General features: G+C 43.4%; 1 protein-coding gene across 1 annotated transcript in view; it reads left to right on the top strand.

Annotated features, from left to right (window-relative positions):
- CMTM4 (CKLF like MARVEL transmembrane domain containing 4) overlaps positions 1-23,882 on the top strand; it is a 38,204-nt gene continuing 14,322 nt past the window's right edge. Inside the window, exons 1-2 of the mRNA XM_054078702.1 lie at positions 1-302; positions 19,863-20,039. Coding sequence (XP_053934677.1) covers positions 117-302; positions 19,863-20,039 — 363 coding nt within the window. The 5' untranslated portion in view covers positions 1-116. The remainder of the gene's footprint in view (positions 303-19,862; positions 20,040-23,882) is intronic.

Here is a 23,882-nt window from a genome sequence, read left to right as displayed (position 1 = left end):
TCCCGCCCTTTCCGGCGGGCGCGGGGCGGAGCGGAGCGCGCGGAGCCGCCGGGGCCGGGGCCGGTCCCCGCGCCCCGCAGCCATGGCCCTGGCGCCGCGCTGACCCCGCCGGCGCCATGAGGAGCGCCGACGACCTGGAGGGCTTCGACGGCGAGGCGTCCAGCGCCTCCATGATCTCGGGCGCCAGCAGCCCCTACCAGCCCACCACCGAGCCCGTCACGCAGCGCCGCGGGCTCGCCGGGCTGCGCTGCGACCGCGGGTACCTGCGGGGCGTCCTCGGCGCCGCCAAAGTGGCGGAGGTGGTGAGTGCGGGGGGCGGACCCGGGACACCGGCCGGGGCGGGCTGGATCCCCGTCCGGACCCGCCGGGAGGAGGAGGATGGGGGAGACCTGGATCCACCGGGAGGAGGAAGGGGGGGAGGGGGCGCACCTGGACCTTTTCGCCGAACCCTGTGGGGATGAGGAGGTGTGTGGAACCGGCTCCGAGCCCACCGGGAGGAGGGGGACACCGGGACCCGAGCCACCGGGAGGAGGAAGGGACCCGCACGCGGACCCACCGGGGATGGGGGGGAGGCAGAGGGTGGGGGGGACCCGGACCCGAGCCCCGCGGGGTGTGGGGGAGAGATGGCGGGGGCAGGTGGGCCACCGGGGAGGCGGGGGGTCCCGGAGACCCGCGGGGAATGGGGGGGGTGGAACTGGACCCGAGCCCAGTGGATGGGGGGGCACAGCTGGACCCGAGCCCCGTTCCCACCGGGAGAGGAGGGCGGGGGGCAGGGCCCCGCAGGCTGGATGGGGCTGGAGCCCCTGGTCCGGGGTGGGGGGTGTCCCTGCCCGGGCAGCGGTGGAACGGGGTGGGCTTTGAGGGCCCTTCCAACCCAAACGGTTCCATGTGTCTGTTGCTGCTGCTGTGTTTGTTTCTGTCTGATCCAGTTCTGAAGGCACTTTGATATTAATAGTGTTCAAATCGGCCTATCTGTGTTTCGGGATGATTTAAAATAGGTGTTTTATGAAAATGGTGGTAAGCTTGAAGTGTTTTTTTCATTAATTTCTTATAGGGAACTTCAAATTGTTTTCCCTTAAAGTGGGTGAGTTCTTTGAAGACTGTGATGGCAGAAATATGTTCATGTTTTATATGTATAACTTCAGCATCAGTAGTGGTTTTAGATGCTGAAGTTACATATATGAAAAAACCACCACTGTTAGTAGAAGATAAGGCTCGTCCATGTAGGTTTCATGTTAAATCCATGTGACGTATGCTGGGTTCAGCTGAGAGAAATCAGCTGTGGAACAGTTGACGGGAGGTTTCAGAGTATCCTGGATTCAACCGTGTAGTGATGAATCCGTGATCATTTTTGATGGATATCCAGTAGAATCCAGGATTTGGAAGCGTGATTTGTTTTCTTCTCATTTCAGAGCAGAACTAAATTTGTGGTCTGTAAGTGGTACCAACGAGTGCCTTATCCAAGCAGGCTGATGCTGAGGAGTCGCTGTGTTTGCATGGTGTGTTCTCAGGGCTGCAGTGAGAGAATCTGTCATCGCAGTGCAAGACCCACCTGCCTCTGAACTGTTAGAAACTGTCTGCGTGGTGGAAATCCTGGGGTGGTGTTGCCTAACGCGCTGAAATAATCTGCCCTCAGGATTTTTGTTTCTGTTCCTACTGCTGATCCTTGCTGTAGAACACTAATAATTGTGGCGAGTCATGTTAAAAGCTTGTAATTGAAATGAATGGTTACTGATCACGAGTAGGTGAATCCTTTGTTGTTAAACTCTGATTTGCTTGGAACGAGTCCCAATGTTACATAGATTATGTGTCTCGTGGAGTTACAGGCAGGAGAATTTTCTTGTCTGTTGAGCAAAGACGTTGCAGCTTGCAGCATATTGTTGCGCAGACACATATGCGCAAGTCGGTATCTTTGGGGGACCTGAGTAATGTTTTGTGCCTTTTTAATATGAGTGATCCAAGCTTATAGTGCGTGGCTCCTACAGAGTGTATGAATCCAGTGGGTCAGAAGATAACACGGAATCAAATTAGCCGGTACAGAGTGGAAGCCTGTGAGCCATCTTGACAGGTTTGGTTTCTGCACAGTTGTCCTCAAAAGAAGCTCTGTCTAGTTCATGGTATGACTGGTAGAGCTGGATTTTGCTAAGTGATCAGAGACCGAGCAGCTTTGGATGAGGAAGGAAAGAGAACACAGTGCGCTTAATTTTCTCATTAGCCAAGTACTATTATTTGAATTCTAATGTTTAGTAATATCTTTACAGAAGTACTGTGTCGGAATTCCATAGTATAGAACTCCACCTCTAAAATATGAGGAGGAACCTCCTTGTTGCACACAAGAAAACTTAAAAAAAAAATAAAGAAAAGTCTTGGTTATGACAAAAGGTCCCTAAATATATTCTAGAAAAGAGAATGCTACAGGAAAGATTATGAAGCATGTGTTTTGTTTAGCATCAGGATTTGTCTTAAAATACAGACGTGGTTGGCAGACAAGAGTATCAGCTCAAGACAAACATTGCTGTTTTCTCTAATCTTCAGTTGAAGGACTTCCCGCAAATTAATCCGTAGCGCTGTACGTGAAGGGTGGCTGCTGGGCATGGGGCTGAAACAGCTCTTCTTTCAAACGCTGGTTTTTGACTGCCAAAAGCAGAAGGAGCAGGGAATTGTGGGGGGAAGCAACTGAAAACAGGCAACTGTAGGGCTGTTATTTTCCTGTAGATTTGTCCTTATTGATTCAAAATCTTGTTGCAGGAGTTGTTATGAGATGGAAAAGAGTATGACGTTTTAGGCACGTGGAGTAATTCAAGTGCTGCTAGAGGGGAGAGTAGTTTTAACTCGTATTTATTAACATTTCAGGAGTAGATGTCCTTTAAAGGGACACCAACATATGGGTTATGATAACGATTATGTATAGCGCTGTGCAGCTTATTCCGGAGTCTTACTTAGGCTTTCTTCCCCTTGGCTCCCAGTAAAGGCTGGAAAGCACTATGGTTTTTGTTAATTTTAAATAGGGTGTGCAAACTAAGAGAACTGTATTTTACGATTTAGGGCTTCTTATTAATCTATGAGGCTAAGTCGAACATTTATGTACTACATCTGTCTGCCTGCCAGTGGTCAGTGATATTCAGTATGAAGAACAGCGAGGAAGTAATAAAAAGGACCCATGTGGAACAGCTTAGTATTGAACTGATTTTCCTCTTTTTGAAAGCTTTATTGCTAGGTAGGAGAGCTTTTTGGAAAGGAGTTCTTTTGCTTATGTCTTACTGTTCTGTTGCAATAGTAGCATGTGTGTTTATTTGGATCTGTGAGGAAACATCTGCTGCAACTGGGGTTGGGGCCGTAAGCCTCTTGGAGCTGCAGCTGGAAGGAAGGTGTTGAGTGTTGGGCTGTATCAGGAAGGGAGTTTTCAGGGCTCCTGGGGTGGCTGAGATCCCTGATCGGGTGTCGCCAGGCAGGTGGGAAGCAAACAGTGTGAAGAGAAATTAATGGGGAGGGGGAGACCTCAAGTAGCACAGAGCTCTTGTGTTTGCTTTTGTGCCTTTTTGGATTTTTTTAAACGAGGGTTTGAACTTGAAATGGAAGTCAAGGAGAAGCCAGTATACTTGTGTAGTAACCAAAGAAATGCTTTTTCTTTGGGGAAGCTGAAATTAGGTGGAAACGGTCTCAGCTGACTTTCCAGTGTTGAGATGGAGCAGCACCTTGCCATGTGGCAGATGTGACGGATTAGATAGCTGTCCTTGGAGACCAGAGAAGAAGAGCTCTTTAGAGTTCGTTTTCATTACTCTCTGGCATGGTTTAATGTTTCTCACGCTTTTGGGGGCTTTAATACTTCCCAGGGAGATTATTGTACAGTAATCAAACACTGGAAAACTTTCCTAGGGACCTCCTTAAATGATTTGTTTTGTTTCAGTACTTCTTCCCTCTTCCCTTGAATTTCCCAGGGAGTCTCCTCTTGGTTTCTGACTGTGCTTGCTGAAGAGAGGTGTTTCCTCTGTGAGGAATCGGGAGGGGCCCATTGCTGTCGTCCAAGAGATGGGCTGGTTAGCAGGTACCATCTCGTCTGGGAACTGTTTCATTCTAGATGAGGTTGCCTGCTTTTTCCCCTCCCTCACATTATTATTTTTCCTCGTTTGGTCTCATTCTACACTGTCAAGGATCTTACTGTCATTAAAGTTGGTCGTAGACATACATTTCCCACTGGACTTCTCATGGTAAATCATGACTGCTGGTTGTCTGCTCTGGGGTTTCTTTGGGAATGGTAGCTCCATGAGGGCTGTTCATCAAGCCCCCAGGTGAGTTATGAGGAAACCAGGCAGGATCCTGTTGGAAGCCTCGTTGGTTCTCACTGGAATCCTACAAGGTTTTCAGTGGTGCTTGAGTTTAAGTAACATATATCACCTTTAAGAGTTGGGGCAGTAGATGTGAATACTTGTGCTTGGCCAGTTCTCGTGTCACTGGAGCAGTAAGATCACAGAAGTGGCGAGTGTCAGAAAACCCTTACCGTGTGCTGGTTTGAAAGAGGATGGCATTTGTGGTGACGGCCTCTGTGGCTTGGACAGCCCCAGACTTTATTTTCTTCATGTGTCTGTTCCAAATGCAGCAAAAATCCATCAGAGACTCCTTTTAAAGAAGATAATTCTTCTGCTTGGGAGGTCTCAGAGCTACAAGCTCCTGATGAGTGCACTGGGAAGTATCACTGCGTGCTTGCTCTCGTCTTGTTCTCTATAGCATATGCTATTGCCCGTCAGTGGAGGCAAGATTTGGAGCTAAATGAAACCTGGTGGGAATAGCAGTTCATATGTTCACAATTTTCAGAATAAGAAGTTCCATCTTCATTGGTGGGGAGTAGCTGAATGTTGGAAAAAGTTATTTTGCGGCTTACCGTCATTATACATTTCAAGATCCAGAAATTGGTTAAGGCCAGGAAAATTTCTGTGCTATCAGGATCTACTGCAATGAAGAACACAAAATTCAGCAAGCCTGTAATACGCGCCTGCATGGGTAATAAGAGTTCTCAGAATTCTCATTGTTAATTATATTAAGGAGTTAGAGTAATAACACTTAGAATAAGCTAATTGGTAACTATTAGAATCTGGTTGAAAAGCATTATGAGGTGTTCAGTATCTCCTATTTAATTATCACTGCCTTCTTCTTCAGCTCAGCATCTCATTCTGGTTGCTTCTGGAGAGGAAGCCTGTCCAGTGCATCATAACTCATGGCGTATTTAACTCTTCCCCACACCTTGCTGCCTACGTCTCTCTGCAATCCTCCTGCATCCGTGTATCCTGTATCCCTGCAGGATGATCCCTTTTCTGCTTTATTTATGGGTTGTCAGAGCAGGGAGCCGGGTGCTTTACAGGCAGCTGTCATTCTGCCAATCATAGAAGTTACCAGTTGGCCAATCACTGCTATGAATAAATTGAGATTTCTTTCACCTGAGTTATTGTAAAGTTTGCCTTTAGGTAAAAGAGGCGTTAACTAAGCTGCAGAAAATCAGACTGTACCTGGTAGAGGTCAGTAAATGACATTCTCTGCATGGTGAGGTCGTTCTGGGGCAGTCAGCTATTCAGTCCTGACATAAGTATTTAGTGATCTTGTTGAGCAGCAGAGCATTGCAGGAGACACCTGAGCCTTCTTAGGCAGCTTTGGTGTCACTGGCAGCCCTGTACCTCACGTTTTTTTCCATAAGTGAAAGTATTGCCTCACAGTTAGCTTTTGTTCATGTTTTCTGCACTTCAGAGGTGTAGAAACCTTCCTCAGTTCTGTTGTGAACTTAGTCCTAGCAAATTTATAGCCATTTGTTCTTGTGTTACTGCTGGCCTTCCCATAACTGTTCCCGGCTCCTCTGTGCGCTCAAACAGCAGTCTGCCCTGAGCCAGCCTTCACCTTGCTGCCCAAAGCAAGACAGAATTGGTTTGGGCTCTGCTGGCAGGAGGGCTCTCTGCTCTCGGGACCGTCCAGGCCCTCTTCGCACCTCTGTCCGAATGCAGCGATCACTCCTTAGCAGGCACGTGTGGCGCAGGAGGTGACCTTTCAAGTGTTTCAAGTGTGCCTTACCAGTGTGCACAATGGTACGTCACTTGCCAAGCCTCTGCTGGGGACACCTCTCCTGTTACGTCCTAGGATTGCATTGATCATTTAGAGCCATTCCGTAATTAATTCTGTCTTCCATTTTTTATTCTCTTATTTCCAAACAATATGTAAGAAATCCTCCTGCCCATGTGTGTTGTATGTTGAGCTTTGAATCTCGGTGGTGTTTGTAGCTGCTTGTTTAGAAGAGTTTAAGTTCGAGAGTGGATACTGATGGTTGTTGACATTTGGTCTTTGGAGAAGACTGTTACTATATGGTATTAAAAGGATCCAATTTGTCATACGCAAATATGCCTAGAAATCCTCTTTGGGCAAACCGGGTCTCTTCGGTGTCTCCTAAACTCTTGATTTCCCTTTGAGAAGATTTATCTTCAAAGATTGTAGATCTGCATTGCTGTGTGGTGATATTTTTATACTGACTGAGAGGGTAGACTGAGAAGATAACTCTGTTTAGCTTTGTTTTTTTCTTGTTTCTGTGTGGTGCTAAAGCAAAGACTGTGGCTGTCTTCCCACAGAAAGGCAAATGGGCATTCGTCTCTGTCACAGTGTCCCTTAATTGCCATCTGGCCATGGGCTGGGGTCCTGCTGTCAGTGAACTCCAAACCCCTGCGATAAATGTCTCTCTGAGCAGGTTGAGAGTTTTAAAGTCTGCTTTCAGAAGACATTTCTATCATCTCTGTAATAAGTACACTCTGTTTTTCCTCTATTAGGAGCCAGTGTGATAGTAAGAGAGGTGCTATAGTGATGGTAGTTAATGCAGTAAGGACTGCAGGTCGAATGGCAGTGTTATTTGGAAAGCTGCCTTCTGTTCCTGTGATCTTTCTGGTAATCTCTCTTGTTGATGAGCCTTCCTAGTGATTTAATTATCATCTTGAGGTAAGACAAGGAGAAGGACTAACATTGTAAGAGGCTGTGCTTTTCTTTTAACATAACCAGTAAGGAGGAATCTGTTACTTCTGATGCAAGTTAATGCATTGTTTTTTCAAATCAGTTGGCACCGTATTTTTGTAGTCTTCAGCCTGTGCTCAAAATTGCATTTTGGAAATATCTGCCTTGCTTCAAGTCCTCAACAAACAGTTTTGTACTGAAATTCTGTGTACAGAGAAGCCACGTTGTACAATGAACGGACATCTTAATAGGGAGCCAGCTGCTGTTACTCCATAGTGGGTGGTGGTCACTACTTCTAAGTTAGAGCTGGATTAAAAAAAAAAAAAACACATTGTGATTTTTTTAAACAAGCCAGTCATCTGATTCACAGCTGATTTATGTAGTCGTTTCCTTCCAAAATGTGGAACTAATGTGTAGGTCTCTCTGTTACTTGTACTGCCAACTCTACAGAATTTGGGAGGAGAGAAGCAAAAGCTGGATAACACCAAGCTGATGTAGAATAGATATAAAAACATACAGCCATGAGTAGAGGGAAGGTAGGGATAAAAATATTACTTACTGTGGGCAAAGGAGTCTTCAGCTAGTGTTTTAAGTTGAAAGAGGGGAGATTGAGATGAGATCTTAGGAAGAAATGTTTTGCTGTGAGGGTGGGGAGGCCCTGGCCCAGGTTGCCCAGAGCAGCGGTGGCTGCCCCATCCCTGGAGGGGTTCCAGGCCAGGTTGGATGGGGCTGGAGCCCCTGATCCAATGGGAGGTGTCTCTGCCCGTGATAGGGAGTGGAACTGGATGGGCTTTGAGGTCCCTTCCGACCCAAACCATTCTGTGATTCTGTGGTGTAGCACTCGCCCAGACTGAGAAGCCCATGCAGTACGCGACAGGATGAGTAAAGTAATGCAGCCTTTATAGAGAGAGTTCTCAAGTGTTTTTTTACGTACTGGATGTCCAGGATGAAATCTGTAGGTATGCTGCAATGTATTAGTAGAGCAGCATCATGCCTGAAGTGGGGCTTCATGCAAGCAGGGTGCCAGTGTTTTAATCTCACTGTGTGCAATGTAAACTGGGACTTGTAATTCTGAGGATCACATTTCTGACTATTATATTTAATTCATTGTAATTAAGGCTCTGGTATTTCATGCCTTTGCTTGTGGAAGGATGGTGCATTTTTACCCAAACAAGCATACTCAGCATTGTCTGCAGTTAAACTTTTTTACAATGCAACTTGTATTCAGGGGTTGAGGCTTGACTCCTGTCCTGTTCAAGGGACTCCTTGCCATCTTGTTTATCTTGTACGGGGAGTCACAAAGTGCTCACCTTGCGAGTGAGCTGAGCATGCTTGTGGCAGTTCCCCTTGTTACGACATAGCTTGGAAGCCCAGCAGCTGTGGGCCCGGTGTGTGGGAATGTCCTGGGCTTGCGTCTGGAGTTGCATACAGGGATGCTTCTGCTGTAGCTTTCACTTGAGCTAAACACTGTGATCTTCAAATGCTATAAATCACCCAGTGTCGCAGCGCTGCTCCTCACAGTCCTGGCAGTTCTCTGCGGAAATACTGTAGGAATCAAGTACAAGCATTTCCATATTAGTGACTTTCTGTACTTCTGTACATTTTAAATGGAAATCTTCATGCAGGAAAGCCACAGGCACAGTTGGGAATATTATGAAATATTGAAGTTCTGCAAATCTTTAAAAACTTCAGCAACTTCTGCCTTATGAAGTTTTTTTCACGCTAGGAGCTGATACTGCTACTTGAAAGCTGTAAGTAAATTAATTAGGAGTTTGATCATATACTCTTCTAACAGGAACTAATTGTTGCGTGTGATGGTTAGAGCTTTATCTGATATAGATGAAACCCTTTGTTAAACATCGGAATCTTTGAATTTTCTATGATGTTATCACTTAGTAACATGTTTAAACCAATTTTGAAAGAGTGCTCTCCTAGAATTACAGGAGAATGTTCTAAGTCTTTGGGGATGTTATGTTCCTGGTGGCGGTACAGTAAGGGTCGGGGCTGGAAGGTGCAGGCATTGTAGCCAGAGTCTTAGGGCTTTTGTGTTGTTAACAACATTTTGCAGTCCTCTGCTTGCAGCATGCCAGGTTTTCTTGCAGTCCTGGGGCAGATCTGTTCCCGAGTTACCAAACCACAAGTAGGTGGAATTGAATTTACGCAAGGAAAGTTCGTGGGCTCCTTTCTATTTTGGGTGAGACGCTACTGTACTGCGCTTCTTGGACAGTCTGAACAGCGAGACGGGCTCGAAGGTTTCCTGCCTTCCTCAGTACAGCTGGCAGCGCTCTTTAATGTCTTGGCCTACATCTATTTTTTAATGTTCTTTTTCACCAGTGCGTCTAGACTCTTTTTACCTTTTAAGGCATGGCATCCAAGGAGGCCTTCAGATTGCAATCTTGGGAACTTGGGATTGCAAGGACAATTTGCACTATTTCCTTTAAACAAAAACAACCCCAAAAAACGCTAATGGATTCCTTTGGACTACTTGAAGTTCTTGGTTGTTTTCTCATTAAAATTCTTTTCTTGTTTTAGTATTTGTGGGATGTTTGATGTTTACCCCTAATAGGGATTAAATGACGTTTTAAAGGATACATACTCATTCTGATAGCCTTAAAATAGAACTTTCACTTTTTAAAATAGAACTTTCACTTTTTAAAATAGCCGAACAGGCCAGTTAAACAGGAGGCTGCACAGATCAAATGCCTGGCAAATTTTATGAGTACGCCTTTACTTCTTAAAACCAATTAATTTATTCTACTGTTTGTTACAGATTTACAGTACTAGGTTTTAATATTGTTTTGATTACCAGGTTTCCAGCGCAGGTTGGCCTGTGAATGTGAATGGGAACACGAAGCCAGGTAAAAAATGTTGATTTTTCTCTTTTTAAGAGCTGAATAGAGAATACTCATAAAGGAAGCAATACCCAATTTTTTTTACTTTGTTTAAAAATCTTATAAACACAATGTCAGTAACTTGCTGTGTTCCAGCAGAGAGTGTGTATATGTACTGTACGGAATGCGGGTGTGTAGCTTGGGGATAAAAATAGGGTGGCTGTATTTATTCATTTTGTTTAAATAGTGAAGATGTGATAAGTAACGAGTTCTTACAGCTTGACTTAATAGCAAATGCTATGAAACGCACTGGAGAGGACACTGTACCCTTGCTGGGAGAGTGGGGGTGGGAAGTTGGGTGCTATACTGAGAGGCACTTCTCCTGGACATGCTGTCTTGAGCGCCCTGCACAGTTGTTACTAACAAACTAATAAATGCTGATACAAACCTAAAGACTTGTAGTGACGCTATTAAATTAATCTTTAAGACAAACAAGAATCACCAGTGATTAAGAAGCTGTTGTTTCTTCCACTGCCGTAGTGACTGAAAGTGCGAGTTACTAAACTTTATTGAACTCAGCTATATAACTAGGTTTTTTCCCTCCATTTTCTTTTCTGTAGTCACTTTTTACTTCTTGGGACTGTGGTAGTAAAGCCTGCATGAGCAGGACTAGCAGCAAATAGGATTAATGGCAAAATAATTTATTCTTCCACCCTCCTGCTCCACTGGGTGCAGCTGCATTGGCTGGGGAAGGTGCATAACGCTCAGTGTATACAAAATGATTTCTAGTGCAGCACTGAAGAAATGCACGATGCTTTTCTGACCTATTTTTACCTAGCTTGTCTAAGAACATGATGTACAGTTGCTAGTCAAATTGCGATAAAATCAGACTTGAAAAAGCTTAGTTGAGTAGTTCTAAGAATTTCCCTTCTCTGTTACGCGCACAGTTTCATGCTGGTTTCTACCATCCCTCCAGAGTGCTGTTCTGACGTCTGTTGTGGACGGATTGCACTGGTTGTCTGCAAGAGCTGCATTTACATTGCGGTGTGCCCGCTCTGCTTCCCTGGTAAAGACGCTGGTCTTGCTGGGGGGGTCGTTGAGAGCTTTGCGAGTTGCAGCAGCCTCTGGGGAACTGCCGTGTCTTGCACCACAAGCCTCAAATATCAGGGTACGGGGAAAAGGGGACAACCCTTCTCCCTGCTTTTTATGAAATATACTGTTACATGTCCACTTGCTTAAGCCATTGGCACAATTCAGTGTTCTATCCGTGTGGAGTAAGCCTTTCCTTTTGCGAGGTGGTATGGAAATGAAGTGACTAATACAGCATATAAGTGAGAATGTTAGAAATGTATAACTCAGTATGTTGGAATATTGTTAATTACTTTCTTGCAGGACTTGTTGCTTATGAAAATATTTTGAATTATAATACACATAGATTGTAGTTTTTGGGGACTGGAGGCACAGGTTCCTGTGGAAAGAAGTTCGTGAGAGAAACTGGTTGTGTTTTGCATATTTTATTTGCCCTTGTTTGAAGTGTGGCTCTGTGTGTGATCTTCACATGCATGGTCCTATAGGATGGGAAAAGTTACCAGCATCTGCCCATATTTTTTTCTCCCAGGTAGCAAGTGATAGGATGAGAGGAAATGGCCTCGAGTTGGGCCAGGTGAGGTTCAGACTGGATATTAGAAAAAAATGTCTTTACCAAATGATTGGTGAAGCATTGGAACAGGCTGCTCAGGGCAGTGGTAGAGTCTCCATCCCTGGAGAGGTTCAAAAAACATGTAGATGTGGCACTTCCGGGCACGGTTCAGCAGTCACGGTGTTGTTGGGCTGGTGGTTGGACTGGAGGAGCTTAGAGGTCTTTTCTGACCTTGATGATTCTATGGGGTTGCTACAAAACTATTGATGGGCTTTTGTTTATGGGAGCAGTGGTGTTACATTCCTTTTCTATCTGATCTGGAAGGTAGATTTGAGTCTCGTTCAGGTTGCTGTGAGGAAATATCGTGTACCTAAAACAAGGAACTCCTTGCAGTGTGCCTTGGCTTCAGGTTCTGTTCTTTTGGTCAGCTGTGTGGTTGGATAAAACATACCTAAATCGGAGTGATTTGTGTGTGTGTGTTTTCTCTGTTTTATTTTGTTAGGAAAATGGCTGTGTTTGGGTTGGATGTGAGTCAATAGGACAAACTTGCATCAGGTCTGCAAAGTCATGTGAAATGAGAATAAGTGACATTTCAGGGGTGCCAGAATTAACAGTGGGCAGGATGCTGATGGAAGTGGGATGGCAAGGTGGCTCTCCCAGTGCCAGTGGGATGCACTGCTAATGCCCGAAGGCACTGGTGTGGGGTCTGCCTGGATATCCTTCCCAAAAGGGAGGAGGTAGTGGCCACCACTGAGTGATGCTGCAGCCTGAGGCCACCGTGTGCGGAGCACCACGCAATGGGTCTGGAATAAGCTGGGAATTCACAACTGTCTGCATGGTCAGTTATCGCTTTGAATGCGGAAATGGGTTTCCTTTGACAACAATATAAATGTAATGTGAAAGAAAATCTGAAATTGTTTAGCAGTAACAGGAACATCTATGTCTGGTTTTATTTCTTTGAAAAAACCTCAAACATAAAATATTTCCATACTGTAAAATACTCTGTTTAATGGTATTTGAACCGGAGTTGGGTTTGCATTTGTCTCACAGGTATGAATGTTTGCTGTATAGGTGTGTCCCGGCAATGAGCCAACCACTGTGCTAATGCACAGTGAGCAGGAAATAATCACTGCTTCGTGTCTGCAGCTTTGTGTTCCTTCTGGACTCATTCCATGGTTAATTCCACTCACAAAATTGCTGCATTTCTATTGTAGGCAGTTGAGAATCTCTTCTGTTATCCTTAATTCAGTCCAGATAATTAATTGTTTTAGAATAAGTGTTAGTTTTGGTGTATTTAGTACTTCAAAACAGCCATCATTCTGTTGTTAACGTTGCGTGTTGATTATTCTCATTCTTAAATGTGACTCTTTTTCAGAATGCGCCATCAAAATGGTTCTGGGCTCAGAACTGTGTTCTGTGTTTAGAATTGGTCTTTTGCGTAAGTTGAGAAAGGGAAGTGAGCAGAATATTTGAAGGACTCTAGAAAACTACTCGAAGTGGCAGAAGATGAGCTGGTTTAATAAAGATTCCACAACATTCTGAAGCCTTGCCGTGTTCTATCCAAAAGTGAACTAATAAATAATGAAAACATAAGAATCGTAGCCTTAGGTAAAACCCTGGAGGTGCAACGAACACCTGAAACTGAAATATTCTGCTGTTCTTTCTGTTGTCGCCACCAAAACCGAATCAGTGTTTCTCTAGGTTTGTTCAGTGTTGTGTTTTGTGCCTTTAGAGCACAATTTAGTTTATCCAGGGTGCTGAATCACTTAAGCTCCCCTCTCTGGTAAGCACAGTTTTCCTAAATTTTCTATCTTGTAATCAATACTCATTTGTGATTTAAGGCTCCTCGCAGTCCAGTTACTCGAGTTAATAACTCATTTCTTTTACTCTTGAGGATGCGGAGTAGGAACAGGCGGGAAATCAGTCATTCTTCTGCTTAGAGTAAAGGATGGTTTCCTGCTGGAGAAGCAAGGCTGTGTTTAGGCCATATGATCCCAAATGTTCATCTCTGTGCCAGCTATTTTAGATGTGGGAAATGCATGTGCTTCGAAAGGAATGAGATCTACTTGGTTTCATACATTAAGTTGGGGCTGCTGGGCCAAGTAAATGAGAACAATAAATCTAGATTTTAATTCAAGAAAGTTTAATGTCTTCAGATACTTTAAGTGGTGTAAAAGCAATTTATCCCTTCTCTATTTCGTGCATGTGTATTGTGCTGTGCCATTAATTTAAACAGTCTGGATATAAAAAAATGTCTCGGTAGTGTGACATTCTTACTAAAATTCTGTGGGTATTTTTCAGGCAGAAAAAATGCTGACCATTTTGTGGTTTTGGGGAAATCATGCATAATTATGTCATCTAACCACACAATAAGGCTTTCTGTGGTAACGTTTTAGATAGACAGGAAAACTTTTTTTTTTTTTTTACTTTGTTTTCATTGCAGGACTGTCTTTTTTTATTTTTAGTGCAAAGTTGTTTGATTATTTTCTTCAAAAATAAAACGCGTGTTCTGACAGGAAAAATACACCCTTAGCAGCCTCCTAAAAGCTCTCTTTCAGCGTTGGTGCCTGCTGTAGCACATTTTCTCCATTTTGGGGAACCGGTGTTGTATGTCTGAGGTACCTGTGTTGCCAAGAAGGTGATGTAAATATAAGCCATTTACATAGCCTGCGGGCAGATGATTTCTTCATTACAGACCCTTCTCCAGGGGAATTTACAGGAAAGTTGAGATGAATACAATAATAATAGGAGGCTAATGTGGCTAAAACAAATGACATCGGATCCCAGTGTAGAGGCTCACTTTCAGGAATTAAATGGCCCTAAATTGTGGTCGCTGCATCTCTTTCCAGCGAGGGGCTGCTTCTTTCTGAATGGAGCCTTTCTGTGGGCTTCAGTGCTGCTTCGTGGAGCACAGGAGCCTCCAGTTGTGCAGGAGTTAACTCAGTGATCTGAACAATAACAGCTTGCCAGTTAATTCAAGAGTAAACGCACAAAAAATCATTCCTGGGAAATACATTTCATACTTAATGCTCTACTTGGAGCATTTTTTCTTCTGCCTTCTCATGATGTGGTGGTGGTAGATGGGAGATGAAGGGCGGGGGAGGTTTGCCCCATCACAGGGTTAGAGCTGTGTTGTGCACACGGGGCTGCACGTGTGGGGCTCCCAGAACCAGGTCTTTTCTCACCTAACTCTGAAGCTCATTCCTGTGTATCCTTTGTGGACCAGAGTCTTGCATCTCCTTTGTTCAAGAAAAATGTGGTCTTGCAGGTAGCCTAGGATGCCTCTGCGTGGACCTGAGCATCCAGTGGAATAACCATAGAATCGTTGAGGTTGGAAAACATCTCTAAGCTTGTACAGTCCAACCGTCAGCCCAACACCACCGTGCCTGCTGAACCATGTCCTGAAGTGAATAAGCAGATGTTTCCGCTGTGATACAGTTGCGTACCAATGCAATATCCACTGTGCTTACTTCAGGAAGAGTGGAACTGGAAGGGAAACCAAAAGCAGCTGTTAAAAAGAGAAAGATAGTCATCAATAGTTATAGAAATTTTAGGGTGTTGAAGGAGTTAGGGTGGAATAGAAAATTTCACAAAGTACTCAATGCAGAGAAAAACAGAAGAAAAGGTTTGTTTCGTCCATTTTCTCTCTACAACTCTGCCTGAGAATACTGTAGCTGTGTCTTTTGTGGGAGAGTGTGTCCATTCATGAAAGGGGAGATCTTTACCACTTCCAGCTTCTCTTTTTTCCTCAGTAAACCAAGCTTGAAACTTCTGCTTGTGGAAAAACATGTTGAAATTTGTCACCCTAAACTGAGAAGAGGTGAGACTCCAAAGTGGGGGTCACCTCCTGTGTGGGACAAGTGGCAGCGTACACTTTGCTGGCTGAGACCTGTGCTCCACTGTGTTGCTGAGGTTTAGGTTTTTGACAGCAAGTCCTGCAGCTGCAGGCGTGGGCCTGGGTAGAATCTGCCTCCTGGTTTTCCAAGGTAGCGTTGGTGACTTGTGTGACAAAGCAAGAGCAAAGCTTTAGAGCTGGGAGTGAGGGTTTTCTCTGCTGCAGCTTTGTTCCTCACTGGCCTGGGCAGTGCGAGTCTCTGAGCTCCCAAATGGTGTCTGGATGGAGCACAGAGGCATCCCGGCAGGCCTGGAGGGGCTTTGTCCTTCCTCCCTCCTTCCAAGAGAGTGTGTATAGCCAACGCAGCAAGGCAAGGCACTGATTTTATCTTGGATGTGTGTTGTGGCAGAGAGAAGAGTGTAGGAAGCTCTGGAGAAGGGACCGTTTGGATGTGTGAGCCTTGGTGAGCTGCGTGTAGATGAGCTGACTAGGTGGGCAGTGATGGGTGGTAGACAGGCAATGGAGATGTTTTCAGTACAGCTGCAGAGCTCTGCGAGAGAACCGGAGAAAATGGTTAGCAGTGAATCTGTACTGAAGTTCCTTGGAAAATAAACTGGGGTAGCTGAGACCAGAGCTGACTTTGGGGTCCGTCTGCAGTGGGACGGATGCTCTGGGGCTACACTTGTGATCACATCAATCTGCGTTACGGCTGTGTCCTCAATTGAGTGCTATTCTGGGTGGCAAAGTTGTATTAATTCACTACCTAATTTATATAGCCTGTCTCATAAATAATTTACTTTATAAATTTAAAATGCAGAGAAAATGAAGTGGTTTTCTTACAATGTTATCACGTTCTTTTGTAAATGAACTTGGCCACTGGATGCCCCATGGCCTTTGGTGAGCTGCCTTGGCTCAGGTGGCATTTACACAGCACCTTTAGGTAGTGTTGCTGTCAGAGTAAGCCACAGGTTTGATTCTACACTGTACCTCACTTTTATTTTGCGTTTGAAGTAGTTAACTTTTCTTATTAGAAACAAAATTAGATTTTTATTAGATTAAATAATAGATTATTATTTAATTTAATTTATTTATTATTAATATTTATTAATATTTAATTAAATATTTAATTAAATACATTAATATTTAATTTATTTATTATTTAATAGGTTATTAAATAATAGATTAGATTAAAGTGGTGTGGCCAGTGAAAGCAACCCTGGTATGTTTTTTATAGAAGACTCGCATTATTTGTAGTTAATTGGAAGGATGCTGCTGGCAAGTTTCTAAATGTGTAGGAGGACAAGATTACTCTGATGTTTCAAAGAGAAAATATTTTGTATTCAAGCTGAGATTTTTTTTTTTTTGTGTTTATGCAAAGGGAAGTTTCTGTGGGAGGATGGCTTTTTCTGGTACAGTGATTAATTGGGATTTCATTGTTTGTTAGAGCACTCCTTGTGAGGCAGATAATGGACAGTTAACAGGAGGGGGTCACCTGCAGGCTGGCCAGATCTTTGAGAATGGGGAAGTATATTTTTATGGCAAGAAAACCAGTAACAGATTTAGTTGGGATCTTACTTGGAGTTTGAAATTGTTGCAAATAAATTGTATGAATGGGCATGTTCTCCTTTCCCTGTCCTTTCAACCAACAAGTGTTCGAGGGTCCCGATCCATTCTGTGATGAGAATACTGTTAACAGTCCATTATTCTACATGTTTCCAAAACGCATCCTCTGCTTTGAGGCCGGAATCTCCATCGTGAACTAAAGCAGGTCAGGCTTTCTCTCTGTTTAAGGGATAAAATGAAACCTTAGAATCATGGAAGAGTTAGGGTTGGAAAGGACCTTAAAGCCCATCCAGTTCCAATCCCCTGCCACGGGCAGGGACACCTCCCACTGGATCAGTCTGCCCAAGGCCCATCCAACCTGGCCTTGAACCCCTCCAGGGATGGGGCAGCCACCACTGCTCTGGGCAACCTGGGCCAGGGTCTCACCGCTCTCATAGCGAAGAAATTCTTCCGAATGTCTAGTCTAAGTCTAATTCTGCCTTAAGGTAGAATTGCTCTGAAGTTCGTTAATTTTGAACGTGGGAGTATAGCAGTAACGTGCTGATTAGAGTTCATTGCTCCCAGTGCCTCTTCAGTACATAATTGATTTCTACTTCTGTATGCAGGGAAATCTCTTATCGTTCTTGAGCTTTAACTGTTGAGATGTGTACATCAGCCTTGAAGAAGCTGTGCTGTCTGGTGTGGGGAAGAGTCCGTGTAACAACAGAGACTCCGTATGCCGAGTCACAGTCACCCAGCACAGCGATTCGGGTGCCAGAGCTTTTGGCTCCTTCAGACTAATGTTGGTGGCACAATTCAGAGCTCTTCGTATTTTTAGAAAATGAGCCTAATATTGTTTGAGCTAAGATTATTTTTTGAGCTTTACTCCTTTTTTTTTTCCCTACATGGTGTTCGGTATCATCTTCAGCTGTGAGGGTTGTGCTCACAGAAAGGGGGGACATTACAGCTACTGCTGTAAAATGAAGCTGTGTTCTGGATGGTGATTTCGTGTGTGATTGCTGAAATCATGATTTGACTTTGATTCTGGTTCTCTGAATGTTCCATTTCACTGCAAATTCTTTCGGTTTTTTTTTTTTTTTTTTCCCAAAGCATTTCAATGTCAAAGATAAAATCTGAAGTGAAGTGTTGAGTCACCGAGTACCCATTCAGACTTTGTTTGATGCAAGTTAGCTGGCAAAAATTACTATGGCTTGTGTTCTCTTAAAGACATGTAAGTGAACTGTGACAGACCTTATGTCCAAGTGCGAGTTGTTTGGTTAATGCTGTTTTACTTTGGTTTAATGCATTTTTAAACTTAAATTAGCACTTGTATTCTGAAGTATGAGGCAACTGAAGCACGTAGGATCTTCTCCTTGTAATTAGAGGCAAAAATGGTAACTTCTCTCAGAATCCTTTTCCTTCCTTTTGTGGGTTTGGTTTTAGAAGGCAAAGACAAATTAATGGATGAAGCATAAAAAGCGCTGGAAGAAAGTGTATCTGTAAAACATTATTGAGATTGGCAAAGGAGGAGATGGATTTGTATTGTGGCTACTGTCAGTCTTTCAAACTTGTGTTTTGTTTGTGCAAAATCCTTCAAACTATGGGATATTTAGCTGTGAGGAGGCTATCTCCTAGAGTTCTTCATCCTCAAATCGAAGTGACTTACTGTGCTCTCATTAGGATTTTGCAGCAGAGTGCAAAAGTGAATTCTTTCTGAAAAATGTAAGTGGGCGGGGGGGCGGTTGTCTTGAAAACAGGCAAAGAAAAACCCAAACCAAACAACAGAACTGTCATTATAACTGCTTTTCTTTTACCGTTTATATTTAAAGAGAAATCAGTTTGAAACATTGGTGTACATATGTAAGTTGAATTACCCAGAGGCAGGTCATCAGTAGCATCTAATGGTGTCTCAGGAGGAGTCAATCGTAGTGTATGAGTTTTCCATATTTCAGTTTTGTCCGTTGGGCAGATTTTAAAGTATAGTTATTTTTACTGTTTTATCCTATATAGTAAGTTAAACTCTCATCTTGCAGCGCTCTGCATTTGTGTTAACTCTGCCAAAATATCTCCTGGATTTAGTGCCACTAACCATTATCCCAGTTGTACATGTTTGCAACAGCATGAGTTTTCCCTTTTTCTATTAGCTGCTCGTTTTATTGTCTTGTAATGGAACAATAAAATATGTTTTTATATCATAGGATGGTTTGGACACAAGGGACCTTAAACCCATCAGTTTCCAATCCACTGCCACGGGCAGGGACACCTCCCACTGGATCAGGGGCTCCAGCCCCATCCAACCTGGCCTTGAACCCCTCCAGGGATGGGGCAGCCACCACTGCTCTGGGCAACCTGGGCCAGGGCCTCCCCACCCTCATCGTGAAGAATTTCTTCCTAAGATCTCATCTCAATCTCCCCTCTTTCAGCTCAAAACTGCTCCCCCTTTGCCTTACCCCTGCAATCCCTGATAAAGAGCTATATGGACTATAACATATTGAGGATTAAAAACATGAACAAGGCAGGCATTTTTGGGGGGCTGGGAGAGATCCTGAATCTTTTGAAGTGATTTAGATCCTGGAGTTGGTAGTGAATTTTAAATAGCAACTTTATTGAAATGTCTTTCACAATCAGAGTATATTAATATGGTGTTATTGAGCTTGAGGTTGGCCCAACAGACAAATGCATTCCATCTTCAAGTTTTGGAATAGCATATCATAAGTGAAAAATGAAATAAATTGTTTGAGGTGCATATTAAAGCAATGGCCTGAAGGGGTTTCCTGCCTTTTTAAGGGTCTCGGTCATTTTGATGTTAGGCTTCTCGTAATTTTGCTAAAGTATACTTTGTTGAATAGGAGATATCCAGTAGGTCTTGCATTAATTTGCTTTTGTTTTTGCTCTTTAGATGGTGTCTTGTTATAGGCTAAAATCACACATTCTTGAGTGTAAACTGATCGTGTTCCCAGTGGAAATGTCAGGAATACTTGTGGCTGCCTTCAAAATGTGGAAATCTATTTATATTTTTTCCACTTGTTTTTCTTCCTAGGTTTTGGCACTGATTGCGTTCATCTGCATAGAGACCATCATGGAATGCTCCCCGTGCGAAGGCCTTTATTTCTTTGAGTTTGTGAGCTGTAGCGCGTTGGTGGTTACCGGAGTTCTGTTGCTTATGTTCAGTCTAAATCTTCACACAAGAATACCGCAGATCAACTGGAATCTTACTGTAAGTTCATTCGAATCCTCACTCTGTTAAAAATAGCTGCAAAGCTGGTTTTAAGTTTGGTCTTTGAACTTTGCTTTCTACTATTGTTTAAGGTTGTGCATGAGAGTCCTTGCTGCTGGGTAAAATATACATTTTATTTATATTTTTTTGAATACTAAAAGCTGAAAGAGCTTTGAAATGTGGGAAGATTAAACTCCACTAAATAGAACTAAAATTGTCTTCTGGTAGATTCTCTTGGGAAGGAAAAGCTTCCTGCTAATGCCAGCATTTGCTGTTTGTAGATGAAGTGGATAATGCAGCTTGTAGATGTTTAATGTAGATGCTGTATTTACAGTAGCCTGTTGTTCCCTTGTAAGCTGGTTTTTCTATATTGGGACAGCCATGCTGCATGTAATTTCTTACAGAGATTAATACAATCATCGGGTAGGAGTATAAAATATATTGCGCTTTCTGTGAAAACTGGGTGTTTTGAATTGCTTACACACATAACTATTAAACATTGACCAACAATGCTTAATGTGTTCTCAAATACGAGGAGTTTTAGGAATAGAACTGCTGGCAGTGCACATTCCTTTTGTACAAGTCTCTATTTCCATGCTGTATTATGAGTTAAACTTTCAGATTGGGTTGCATAAACACAGGTCATAAAATCAACATGTTAGTCACTCTAGCAAAAGATCTGTCAACTTCAAGGACAATATTTATATCAACTTCTTTGGGCAGTATGGATACAGATGTGCCGTTGTTCTGTTTTATTTTATAACAGTACTCTTGTAAGCACTGTTGGAAAGTGATCCCCGAGGGTTTTAGGCTTCTGTGTGATTTTTGTAATTTGTTTTTATTGTAAGTTATTAATGTTACAATTCGCACGTTTGCAGTAACTGTTTGTAAGCCTAAATGACTTTTCTAAAATGAGACCGGAATGTGGAATCAGATGATCCTTTGTGCTCTGGGAATGCATGATCTGTTGAGGAGCTCTTAGGAGGAGTGCTTGGCAGATAGATCAGATGAACTGAGAACTGTGGGAGGTAACTGTAGCGGGAGGAGATCCAGGTGACTTGTGAAATAAAACCAGTGGAACCACTGCAATAGTACTGGGATGTCTTGCCTTGGCTCTTTTTGTCTCCATTCTGCCAGTATTGTCACCGCGTATCTTTGTGGCAAGCAGAAAAGCAGCAGCTGCGGAGAGAGGGTGGTCCCTGTTTCTGTTGCTGGCTTGGTTGTTGAATGAGAATCACGATATCCTGAGAGCTGATAACAGCAAAGACCATTTGTACACCAACCACAGAGCTGTGTACCTGCTGGCAGGATGTACAACAGCAGGATTGCAAGCGTGGCAGCGCATCAGTGCTATGTAGAGTCCACGATGGTTTTGCTGGTGTGCTGTGAGTGGTTTCACAGCGCGTACTGGATCGAGCTTGAGTTTCAAAGTTTGACCAGGACTTTTTATGAAGAGACCACAGAGCGGTATGTGTGGTCTCCATGACTGAGCCAAAGCTGTATCTCTGGAGGAGTCGGTGTAAGGACTTTGTATGCACTTGGTTCCACGTTTCTGTCCCTGTTGTTCCGCGGTTGGCCCTGTGGCACACTTTGCCTGCCAGAACACAACGACAATACGTTGGACAAACATAAGTACAGAAGCTTAAATGCAGCTCTCTGCCCCAGTAATGCAGCTGATACTGGTGTGGAACTGGGAGGTCCTTTCTGCTGCTCTGGCTTCTCATGGTGTTTGAGGGACGAGAATTGACGCTTTGAATGCAGCGTTACTTGTCTTTACACAGCACCCTGTTAGAGATCTTTAGAGACAAAAAGTCTTAAAAATCCAACCAGCTGTAGTGTGGGTTTTTGTTTGATTGGGTGGGTTGGTTTGTTTGTTAAAAAGTAATGTATTTCAGTTTTTAGGGAAATTTTCGCTATTTGATGGCTGTGGTCACTGTCGCACATACAGAGCGGGAGATGGAAGGCTGTTCGTAAACCATCTATGGGAGATTAAGTTGGCAAAGTTAGCAGGAATTTAAGAATGTAGAATTGTGGCTGAATGTTTAGATGTATATTCATACATCATTTGCCTCTTCCAATATTTAGTACTTTCCTGTGTTCCAATGATTATTTGGATAAATTTGCAGCCTCTCTATATGACATGGTTAACACAGGAGTTGCTTTCTGAACAACAGACATTTACGTTCCTAAATGCTTTAGGAGGAGGTAACTTCTGCTTATTGTTAAATTCATTAATATACATGCTTAAAAAAAAAATAGTATGAGTTTATAATGGGCATTTCCCTTGTGAAAAGTCTCAAACTTTGCTTTCAGAAGCTGTGTGAGAAGAAGAGGCTGTTGACAGTGCTTGAAATACCCTTGATTGCACTTTAATTTATAGATTAATGGAAACCAGCTCAATTTAATTTAATTTAAATTTGAAACTGGCTCATCAACCTGCATTGGAGTAAAGAAGGCTGTTTTGTACAGTTCTTAATGAAGGGTAATTTAATAGTCTTACATTTAGGAAGAAGTCTGTCTCTAAACACTGTACTTGCACAAACTTTGTAGAAACCATTTGATTCTACAGGTAAGAAGGTAACGCTTGGGGTTGCTCCTTTAGTTCTTTATTAGACTCTTTCTAATGCGTTATGGATACCATCTGATGTCTGCTGTTCCGTCTGGAATGAAAATGTGGATCAGCATATACACATTTTCTAATGTTTTTAAATATATCTTTTTAGCCATTTGTGGAAAAGAGCTTTGTTTTGACCCTAATTAGAGACTCGCCAGCCATTTCCATGTTTTCCTGAGGTAAACATGAAAGAACTGTGGAGATGGTGAGGTCAGGAAAGAACCGTGCTTGGATGTATTGGGAAGAGGCAGGTCTGTCACCCTAAGATGAAAGAACAGTTGCTTGTCTGTGTTGTGCAGTACTACTGATATTATGCACAAATGCAAAAGCCGGGGAACCCGTCAGTGGAAATTTCCATTTCCTTTATGCTTCGCAGCTGAAAGGGAGCCTGTTCTGCAGGGAGACTCGGTGGCATAGGGGAATGAGCACACAGCAGAGCCTCCTGCTTAACGGAGGAGCTGATGCTTTGAAACGGCTGTTTGCAGACTTACCTAATAAATGAATGTTTGCTGTAATTTCATGTTTGGCTAAATCATCCTTCTTTTTAAAATTATTTCCTTATTTGAATCTCACGTGATTTCCAGGGAGAGCTGAAGATCTTGTAGCTGCACTGTGTGTGTGACATGGCGCTCCAGAAGAAGGGACAGGGGAGGAAAGTTAAAAGCAATGTTTGTAGCGATGTTGGTGTTGTGGTGAATTCGCAATGAGGTTTGCCAGGCTTTGATGCTCACTGTCACCGCGGAGTGGATCTGCTGTAACGCTGCAGTACCTTTTTTCCGGGGCTGAGAACAGAGGTGACTTAGGGACGGGGAGAAGTGACTGCAAATAACTGGAAGTACAGGAATTTGATAATGTCGCTTGGATGAGAGTTTGTATGATGAGAGAGATTCAAGTCGTTACAGATGTAAATCCTTGCATAATCAGCCAATAGAAAGAACTATTTCTGCCTGTGTGTAGGGAAAAAAAATCTTCCAGTAGATTGTCACCATTGATTTTTTTTTTAATTTTAACCGTCGACTGGCACTCCAGCAGTGTGTCTTTTGTGTGTGTGTGTGTGTGGTTCTGAATGCAGAGTCTTTCAGCCTAGAGCAGCCTCGAAGATGAGGCACAGAACTGAGCACAGCAGAAACTTTAATTGGAGTTTTGCTGGGCTTGTTAGCCTGGACTCGGTCCCATGGAAGTGCTGCGACACGGAGGAAACCTCAGCGGAGACAGGTGTCTTTCTTAGA

Source organism: Cuculus canorus, chromosome 13, assembly GCF_017976375.1.
Source record: "Cuculus canorus isolate bCucCan1 chromosome 13, bCucCan1.pri, whole genome shotgun sequence".
NCBI lineage: Eukaryota > Metazoa > Chordata > Aves > Cuculiformes > Cuculidae > Cuculus > Cuculus canorus.
The sequence above is the reverse complement of the archived record's forward strand: the minus strand, read 5'-3'. Positions and strand labels throughout refer to the sequence as shown.